The sequence below is a fragment of the Arachis hypogaea genome, chromosome 12 (genome assembly GCF_003086295.3).
Source record: "Arachis hypogaea cultivar Tifrunner chromosome 12, arahy.Tifrunner.gnm2.J5K5, whole genome shotgun sequence".
Classification (NCBI taxonomy): Eukaryota; Viridiplantae; Streptophyta; class Magnoliopsida; order Fabales; family Fabaceae; genus Arachis; species Arachis hypogaea.
The window spans coordinates 1,308,124-1,319,336 of record NC_092047.1 but is presented as its reverse complement, the minus strand read 5'-3'; the positions used below and the strand labels follow the sequence as shown (position 1 = coordinate 1,319,336).

The 11,213-nt window shown below is 25.9% G+C and overlaps 1 protein-coding gene across 2 annotated transcripts; it reads right to left on the bottom strand.

The window, feature by feature from the left end:
- Positions 1–8,497, bottom strand: LOC112726235 (uncharacterized). 2 transcript variants are annotated; one of them, XM_025775546.3, is made up of 5 exons: positions 8,286–8,497; positions 1,478–2,016; positions 1,052–1,244; positions 887–951; positions 1–802 (listed from the first exon to the last, which is right to left on the bottom strand). In XM_025775546.3, the coding sequence occupies exons 1-5, from the start codon at positions 8,424–8,426 to the stop codon at positions 235–237; spliced, it is 1,506 nt and encodes a 501-aa protein (XP_025631331.1). In that variant the 5' UTR covers positions 8,427–8,497; the 3' UTR covers positions 1–234. The 2 variants fall into 2 exon arrangements, with proteins under 2 accessions (XP_025631331.1, XP_025631332.1); XM_025775547.2 differs by lacking the exon at positions 8,286–8,497 and adding an exon at positions 3,711–3,981 and having other exon boundaries at positions 176–802.
- Positions 8,498–11,213: the final 2,716 nt, after the last annotated feature.

Here is an 11,213-nt window from a genome sequence, read left to right as displayed (position 1 = left end):
TCAGTGGAAACTAAATTGCATTCTTAGTGCTGGTTTTTGTTTACAAAGTTAAGTAAATGAAACTTTATGATGATCTCTTTGTTTGGGCTTTAAAACTGTTTTAGTAAACTAGAATTCTTTGAAATGCTTAATTCGTTAGACTAGAAGTAACTATTAGTAACAAAACATGCAGGGATTGAAGGGAAACTCCTTTGAATTTTTAGCATAACATGACATGGTATATAATAATCCAATTCATTGCTTTTTAGCAGCATCATTAAGAGACCTTAACCTGACTTTGTCAATTAAATTATCCTTTTGATGAAGTAAATGTTGAAGAGCTTGAGGTTCATAAGGAGGAGGCATGGAACATGGAAGTGTGGAACTTGGTGACTTAACAATGGATTCATACATGTATCTCTTTCTTGGTCCATTGCGCAGAGAACATGCCATTCTCTCAGGACACATCTCTTTCGCTCTTTCAGGTATTCTGGGTTTGAACCTTTGGAGCTTAGCATATTCTTTTAGTAAGTGCAACATGTAATCATACACATACTTCATTTTGAGATTGTCAATGATGTAATCTGATCCTCTTTTTCCAATCTGCTGTGCCTTGTCTTGGTGAGAATTGCCCCAGTCAACGGCGAACTTGATGTCCTCACACATGTTGGTGGTGCTGATAGGCCAATAATGTTGCAGAGGTACCATGTTTCTTGTGAAGAAGTCAAAGTATTGAGGCTCTATGAACATTGTCATTGAGTCACATGCTATTATGTATTTTTCACTCACTGACCAAGTAGCACCTTCTGCATATATCTTGTACCTTTAATTTGTAATAACATCAACAAATTTAGTCACTAATATGTTCACAATCTACATTTCTCTAAATTTGACAAGTTTTACTTACCTGTAGGTACATTGATCTCCCAGTTTTGTGTCTTGAAAATTTTTCTCTCTCTCATCAAGCCATTGCTAAAAAACGAAAATCAAAAATTAATTATTGTGTCTTAAAACAATGCAATTAACTACTTAAACACATAGAGTTAGCAAGGCTTAAAAGTTATATGCTTACCACACTATATATTCTGGCATTCCAATCTTTTTTATCTGTGACATTGCACTTACAAAGGTTTTTCCTAAGAAGAGAGACAGTAGGGTTACCCTTCCAAAAAGCATAGGGTACCCTATCCTTCCATTTCACCCTTTTGTTTCCTTCTTGTATACTTTGCAGTGTTGATTCCCATGGACTTATGTGGAGTTCAGCCCTATTGAAAAAAATGTAATTTTTGTTTAATGTTTTATCAAATAAATGAAATGAAATAAGATTACACCTTCATCAAGTGAAACAATGAAAAACAGAGGAATGAAAATAAAATATTTACTTCTAGGACAACATATTTTCAATAATTAAAAAAACAATATTTATATGCAGAGAGATTTATTTGTATACAATAGAAATAACTAATAAGAACTAATTAAGGGAATATAGAAGCTTTACCAACCCCAGAAGGTCCAATCAGGGAAGACAATGTCAAATGAATCATTATTTCCACAATAGTGAAAAATAGGAGGAGGTGAAACATTAGCAAGTGGTCCACCTGCATAATATAGACCCTTTTCCACCACAGTCTTATCTCCACATTGAAACATGAGCTCCAAATCAGGTACTTGCCCAGGATACAACCTTAGAAGTTGTAAGATTCCCCATATTGTAAAAACATCCCTGGTTTGAAACGATTTCTTGTATTTTTCAATGTAAGCTTTTCCATTCACAATCACAAGCCTAAAGTGTGACACGTTTTGTCCCCTGTCAACCATGTCTCTTGTGATCCCTGTTTTCTCCCATGGCTTCAGATCTTCATGGATCCATCTGAAGTATTCTGGGCATGATGTTGATGTTCTATCATTCGGTTCAAATTTATCTGGGTAGTTAGAATTGCATATGCTTGAGCTTTCATTGCTGCAATGCAATGGCGGTTCGGGTTTCCCATTGAAGATTGTAATTGTCTTCAGGATTGTAGAGCTTGTAAATTTGCTCTGAGAAAAAGAAAATAGTGTTAAATCCATTCAATTTTTTTAATATAACTTTAAACATTATAAATCAAAATTAGTTTTTTTTTTCTATTTTCTACTCAAATATGCGACTTCTAGATAAGTATAGAGAGATTATACTATTTGAACTATAGCTCCTTAGCTTATAAATCAAAATTAGTTGATGGTAAATATTTTAGAAAATGTATTAAATATACGGATTTTAGTCCACAAAAAATTATAAATTGATAATATACAGTGACATTTATGGAATAATATAAACTTGAGAATATAAATAGAGACAAGGACATAAGGCCAACAAAATAAAACTTAAAAACACCTATCTAAATTTGAATTTCTTCTGATTTTATTGATTTAAGTCACATCAATTATATGACCACATAAGTACAAATAAAAATAATTGAAATATAAGGTGTATACTAATAACTATTATCCAAATTTATTTACTAAAACAATATAAGTAGATTTATAAATAATAAAAAATATTGTGTATATATTAAACATAAATTACTAAATTAAATATTATATATTTTATATAAATATATATTATTTAATTTATTTTTAATATATATTTGTAAAGTTGAAGGGATGAATATTATTATTGATCGATTATCGTGTACGCACATTTGGACATAATGGTCCCACAACAAACATAAATAAATAAATAAAATTAAAGAAAAATAGTGTAGTTTACTTCAATAACACATCATTCTTCAATTTTTCATGCACAAATGGTAGGTACAAGGGATCCATGTATGTTATTATAATCTTTGTTTTTCTCTTTGGTCAATCTATCTATATATATGTTATTAGAATCAAACACACAGCACAACGTGAGCTTGGATATTGAATTGTCAAAAGGACGACCAAGATAGAAATAAAAAAGAAAAACTTAGAAAGAAATCATATGTATGTATAACGGAAAATAATATAATTAATATGGCATTGTATTTTTTTTATTACAATGCATACAAATCCCATTACCACATGTATAGGATAATTATTATTCTCATCATCATCATCATCATCATCATCATCTGATTATTATTATTATTATTATTATTATTAGGCATCATGCACTAAATCATACAAGTTTTTGGAAAGTAACATCCCACGAGATTTTCCTTTTATTTCTTTCTTAATTAACCACCACCGTACCATGATTGTGAACTATACAATCTTCCATTATTAGTATTTTATTTATCACATTTTTCTCCTTAATAAAGATGAAAAAATAACTCCACTTTTTTCGTTCTTTTACCAACTTTCTTTTTATTTTTCCTTTTAATATGCCTGCTTTTATTTCCCTATCTCATCTCCTTTAAAAAAAAAAAAAAAAAAAAGACTAGTCTTCAACCTTGAACCCAGAGGAACATGTTTTTTGGATCATTAATTGTAGGAGCATTAGAGATTTAAAGCAAAAACACTAACTTGGAGAAGACTCAAAAACACTATGTAAATAATATAATTTGAATTTATCTATCAACATAATATATGTTTCTTCTGTGTTTTGCATGCCTTTCAAAACTTGCAAATTATAGAATTATATTAAATAAAAGAAGAAGCATGTGTATAGAATTATATCCTTAATAAATTTTTAAAGAAAGCATGCATACCCTAGCTAAGACCTAATATATTATGTATCATGAATCACAAAGAGTTGAAATTGTGAGACTTACAAGGTCAGTTTCCAGAAAATAGTGGCTTGTAAGAAAGAGAAAGAGGAAAGCAAAAAGGAAGAGCCATCTTGTCATGATGGGAAGAAATGAGTGAGAGCAGCCATTAGTATTATGAGCCTTGTCCACCATGAATAATGAATTTGGGATGAGAGGTAAGGCATGAACTTCTACAAAGCTAAGAAAGAAGGTTTTGTTGACTATAAATAAAACTATGGATGGCGTGTATCTGCCAAATTTCCAATTGCATCATGCAACTCTTCTACTCTTTATTGGCCCTTCATATATCATTATATATATACTCACAATTTTCAATTTCACACTAAATATAGAATCTCTTTCATTTATTATCATAATAACCTTAATTATATTATTATTATTATTATTATTGGTTTAATTACTCTGTTGGTTCCTATAGTTTTGCGAAATTTTCAATTAGGTCCTTATACTTTTTTTCCTTTTAATTAGATCTCTGCACCAATTTTTTTCTTCAATTGAGTCCCTATATTTTTTTTTTCCTTTTATTTTAGTTTCTGCATAATTTTTTTTTTAATTTGGTTCCTATACAATTAAGTCAATTACTATTAAGAAGGACCTAATTGAAAAAAAAAATTGGTGCAGGGACCCAATAAAAAAAAAAGTATAAAGACTTAATTGAAAATTTTACGAAACTATAGGACTAATAGAGTAATTAAACTATTATTATTATTATTATCATCTTCTCTGCTTTTTCATTGAAATGTATAATGATATTGATATTGATACACATGGTTTTGTTTATACAACAATTGTTGGTTTATAGTTGACTACTTATGACTGCCTTTGTAAAAGGGATTTTTTTTTTTTTTGTAATTTTAAAGAAAAAGAAGTGGTTAATTTTTAATTTATTTTGTAAGGAAAAATAATAAAGAGCTCATTTTGGTGTTATCTAGGATTCTAGGGTATGCATTATTCATTGTCAACACAAATGATTAATTTTTTTGTATTCTTAAAATGACAAAAATGTTCCAAAAATATCTCTCCATATCTCGCCATGATTCTATTTCTTATTAGCAAAAAATTAGGATGAATATAAGTAAACAAGTTACTTTTGTAATGAATAGTTTAACTAAGTCTTTTTTTTATTCTTTTTATGTCTCATCTTATATTTTCTTCCTTTTTTTTTTAACTACAATTTTTGTTATTCATTTTTTTTTTTTACCAAAGATAGAAGATTTGAACCCGCAATCTTTTAATTAAATATGGAGAGACTATATCATTTGAGTTATAACTCATTGGCCAATTTTTGTTATTCATCCTTAAAGCTAGTAAACTAACTTGATTAAATTTGGTTGATAAAATGATTTAGTTATATAGTATCATAAAAAAAAAGGTTAGTTTAGCTATTGGATTGGTTTTAAAAATAGAGAGTAATACTATCTATTTAGGTCTTTTTATAAATTAAATTTAACTAAATTAAATAATAAAATTTAAAATAATGTTAACTATAACTAATTTTATCGTGTTAGACTAACTTGATTTAACTTGATTAATAAAAAAACTTAGATGTATAATATTATTCTTAAAAGTATATTTAAAATTCAATTCTATTTAAACTCTAATCCGATTCATACATGATTTGTTAATATAGAATCAATTCAGTTCAAGTTATTATAATCTTACTTGGTTTGGATTAAATTAAACGAGTGATCTGTTTGAATTAATTTATACTTTCCATTACTACTTATATCCCAACTACTGATAATTTGAAGCTAATATTAAAAAAAAAAATCATAAGTGAAAGCAAACGATATTTTTAAAAGCGAAGCTTATTTTTTTATATATTCTTTCTAATATTAATTATTTTACTAATTTGATCTCAACTATTAGATATTAAATAATATAAATAATTATTATTTCATACCTGTTTTTATAATTATTTCCACTAAAAATAGCTTTTACTCATTTATATATTCTAGACACAATAAATAATTACTTAAATTCACTTTTCAACTAAAGTATCTGAACATAAATTAATTATTACATAATCGATTATTTTAAAAAATAATTACAAATAAAAAGGTTAAAATAATACATTAAATTTTTAAGCGTCCCAAGCTAAGACGCACTCTCTTAAGTAGTAAGTACCCATTGTGGTTGACTTTTTTATTATAAATTTATAATAACTAACCCAGTATAGCTTGGACATATAACAAAACTTGGGAGAGTGGGAGACATCAATCCTAAACTTAATAATTTGATAAAAAAAAATTTTTAAAAAGTATTTGTGTTCTTAAGATTAGAGAGAGTGGGAGACATAATCTTAAACTTAATTTTGATAAAAAAAATTTAAAAAGTATTTGTGTTTTTTAAAAGTATAAATTTTTATTTAATTTTGTTTTTTATAAATTAAAAAAGTTATGTATTTGTGCTTATAATTTTTTAAATATATAAATACTTTTAAAAATATCTAAAGTAATTTTTTATAAATAATTTGTACTTATAAAAATTAAAAAATTTAATATAACCTCATAAATCAATTGATTTTTAATATGTTTAATATAATATGTTTAAAATTTAAAATATTTTATCAAATATAATTATTGTTATTTGTGCTTATTTAAAGTTATTTTTAATTTGATTTATTAAATATAGATGTTATCATTTTTAAAATACTATTTTTATAAAATTAAATTTTATAAATTATTTTTAAAAATAAAATTTCACTAAACTAAATCTTAATCTAATAGTATTCTAAATTTCCTCTTGTAATCCCTTCCCTTTTTTTTGGGTGTCTTTGTAATTCGTTCTTTGTTAGATATTTAATGCACCACGGAAATTTTTCTTCTTCCCGCTAATGTTGTTTACTTTGTTTTTGCCTCGTATAATATTAGGTGAAAATTCAGGTGCGGTGCAGTCGATTTCACGTGAAGTTGATAGTTAAGAATTATTAGATAAAAATTTAGTCAAATCAGTCAAATCATCTAACAACTCTCACCTATCAGCTTTACGTGAAATCGATTGCACCTAAATTTCCACCATAATATTAAGTTTGGTAAAATACAATTAGAGACCCTTCTAAATTCTAATATTTCATTCCTTTACTTTGTCAACTCCGGCGGCCTGCACGCTTCCCGCAAAATTTATACTCCAAAAAACCAAAAATAATATTAAAAAAAAAAAGAATTCCGCTACATATCATTTAATTTTAATAAATATATTAATATAGTAAGTCAATAACGCTAGAAAATACAATAATGTTATTTGTGTATCAAAGTAGGGAATTGTTAATCTAAACAGGTTTAATTACTCCGTTGTAATAAAGTCTCTGTACTAATTAAAACTTTTAATTAAATCCTATTTATTTATTCTGAAAAAGTTGGCAAGTTTTGATTTTATTCCATAGCAATTGCGTGTTTTGACTTTAATCTCGGTATCGTCTTATCTCGTTTGATCATCTTTGATCTCTATCATATGGTAGGTTTTTTTCCATATATAACAAATAACTATGTGCTATATATATATTGATATTAAAATTAAATTAAATAATATATATTTATACATAACTATATAAATTAAATTAAATTGTGCCATGAGAAATTTTGGAGATAGTACAGCATTCACAACATTTTTTTTTATTTTTGGGTTTACCAATGATCGAATTCTTGTCCTTTCGGACATAAAACTCTGATACCATATTATGAAACAATTCATTCCAAAAATTTAAGCCGATAAAAAAAGGCAACATTAATGGTTATATCTCTAATAGATACATTAGAATAACATTTATTTTAGAAAACAGATCAACTTCTCTAATCTTAATTATACAAGTTATGAGATGGTTTTTCATCACCAGCAATAATAATATAGTCAATTATCTTTTTCTGTCACCTAAAATATATACAAGCTATGTTGACTTTTATTCCTTTTAATTAATTAAAATCTAATATTGCAGTATAGTGTTAGAGTTTACTTTTAATATATTAGTTTTGTAAAAAAGTTTATACAATAAAAATATGAGATTTATAGATTTACATAGTTTTTAAATAATAAATTTACTAACAAAAATTTAATAAAATATGTAAACACTTTTTTTAATATATCAATTTATTATTTTTAATTAATATTTAACTAATTTTAAAATTTTAAATATTATATTCTAAATTCTAGATCTTAAATCCTAATATCATAAAAATAAAATATTAACTAATATTGATAAAAAAAAAATAGCCCTTAATTGTCTCGTATATATAATTATATACACATACATACATGTAGCTTTGTAAGTAAATTAAACTATATAACTTTTTTGTTTTATGGATATCATGCTTAGCTTCTCCTTTAATTTATTTATGTTCGTATAAGAAAGTATATGAAGACCACTTCTTAAGAGTTTAATTACAAATGACAACTAAATATAAGGGAGATATATATATAGAGAAGGAAATTGAAGTAAAAGATTAAGCTACAAATAAAAAAAAAAAAACATGCATATCATAAAAATATCAAACTATATATATGCATAGAATTTTATTAACATGAAGATAATTAATTAGGAAAATAATTAAGAGAAATAACAAATAAATAAATAAAACTTACAAAGTCAATCCAATAATGGATGATGAAAGTGGAGCTTGCAGCAAGAACAAATAGGAAGAAGATGGAGAAAAAACTTGATGTTGAACCCAATCTTTTGGCTTTGCTAAATGATCCTTGACGATTATAAGTTGCCATGGACATATGGCTATACACTTATTGTGTGTGTTGATTATTGGTAAGCTCACACATTTATATGTTCTAACTCATACCCCAAGATTTGGATCTTGATGTTGTTTTATTTAATATAATCAAGGTTCAAAGTTTTATTTCTTCCAATATAATAATAAATAGATCATCAGGTAGGTCTGAAAGTTGACACAGAAGGAATATACATCAATTTAATAACATTTTATAAAACTTTAAAGTTGATTTTATATATACAGGACTGTAATATTTTATATATTTAATTTGTTGATGTATATATAAATGTTCTTAAATTTGATAAATTCTCGTTTGATTATTAGGATAATATAATATGATTCAATTGATATTATAGTATTAGAGTTTAGCTAATTTAATATAGTTGAGTTATTTATTTATAAATTTTTATGTTGTAGATTATTATTGTTCTTACTTCTTAGTAGTAAAAGAAGCATTACAAGTCTCACATTTTTAACGATAATGTCTTTAGAAAATTTATAAATGTGAAATATTTTTCATTTTATGAGCTAATTTATGAAATTAAGTTACATCCGATATTCTTAGTTTGAATAGTTTAATTTGTAGTAGAATGAAGGTGCTGAATAGTGATATACATGTGTATATACGAGACCATATATTATCATTGACAGCGATTTGAAAAAGAAGAAGAAAAGGTTTTCAGGTGGAGATGTTTTATAATCATGGGAAAATGATGTTGTTTTGGTTTTGTTCACAGAAAGTAAAAAATAACTACTTTAGTGCAGATTTGTGTTAGTGTTGTAAGTGTGAGAAGCGTTGATTGTTGAAGTTAGTCTCAAATCAAAGAAAACAAAGAAGAGTGAGGAGTTTGTGACATGAGAGCTCTATTAATTTGACACCTAAAGATTTTGAGTTGGATGTGGTGTTTTCTCATCTTATATTCTTTTGCTTGATTATTCTCCAAAGTCTCTTCGATGGTTCAGAGCTTCCATGGTTGGTCCAATAATTTGAACTTGTTAACTAATATATAAATTGTTACATGCCTTTTCCTTCAATTTCACTATTATTGTTTGTTAACGTTAGATTTGACAAAAATTAAAATAAAGAAACCAAAGCAGGACAAAAATTAAAATAAAGAAACCAAAACTAAAATAACACGTTTATAATTAAAATACACATTGTATAGATATTCCATTGGCTTCCTATACTTCCTCTAATTAAATATAACATATGGACTTTGATTTGGCTTATTACTAATGTATATAATCTAATTGATTAGGCATGCACTTTAGTTAAGTATAATCGAAGTTATTAAAGCCACACAAAATTTAATTAGATGTATGTGATCCGGTTTAGTGCAATGAAATAAGGCATCCTACAAACTCATCATTTCTGTTTTTGTGTATTTTTTTATATTTCTTCACTAACATTATACTATAATCTAGCTAGCCCAATTATTTAGGTAGGTCTTAGACTAAGAAGTATACTAGTTAAGACGTGTGTTTAAGCTTACTCACCCAAGTACTTACATATAATCAGTTCGGTAATACTATAGAAAAAAAAAATAGTCAGAATTTATTTTATTTAATAATTCATTAATTACTACAATAATTAATAAAAATTAAATATGATCAATTCTAGTTGATTTTGGCTAATTTTATTTTGTTACCAAACATTTTTATTATCCGTTATTAAAGTAGCTCTCATATTGATAGAATTAAATTCGAATCCTAATAATATTCAAGCGTACGTGCTATTTGCCAACTTTATTTGGTAAAAAATCATACAGGTGAACTCATAGTATCTTATTGATTTTGTTACTTTTCTTTCTTTTTTTTTTTTTTTTAATAAAGAACACAAAATTTGACCATGCATATGCAAGATTATTTTCGCATCTCCCTTTACTTAGGATTTAAGCATGTACTTAATTTGATATTATTTTATTGAGGGTTGATATTTAAATTCCTAATTAAGCGGCAGGGTATGTAATTAAAACCTAGATTAGGCAACATGAGAATTCTTGATAATGAGCTGTTTTCTTTAGTCTTTACGTAAAGCAATCATAGCAAGTATCATAAATTAAAGAGGAACAGCCTCTGAAATAAATTTAATCAACAAAGAGGCAGAAATTTTTCATTTGTTTCTTAAGAGTTGAGACGAAAGTGGAAAAAATGCATTCAAGAACATGGGAAACACGTTAATAATCCTTGGTATTCTGCATACTCATATAGTGATAAACTAATAATATGAATACTATGCATGTTAAGACTTTGACATATTTTATGATTAAAGTCAAGTGATCATTTTGATATAGAAAGATTTTAATCCGACAGAATAGTTTTTGAATTAAAAAAAAAATCCATTTATAGAATTTTTTTTATATTATATTATTAAGTGTGAAATTCTTAGTGATGAACTAAATTATGTGTTAAACATTGCTATGGCCATTTATAAAACGTGATTGACGTTTTGTGTTTTTACAGTTAAAATAATATTTTTGCAAAACGTTAGTGACGTTTTATTTTTTTATAATTAATTTTTTTATTACAAAATGTCAGTAATATTTTTTTTTTTATAAATTTTGTGTTACTACTACAATTGTGTAAAATACTAAAATGATCAAATATTTTTGTATTTTACACTAAAATTATTTATATGTAAAAATTTTAGCCCCATTTATAGCCTCTCATAAATCACAAAATTTTGTAAAATTTTACAATTTTATTATAAAGTTTCAATGTGAAAGTATAATTTAGTATTTAATTATTATCACATAATTAAATAATTTGACGTTGGAAAGTGTAAATG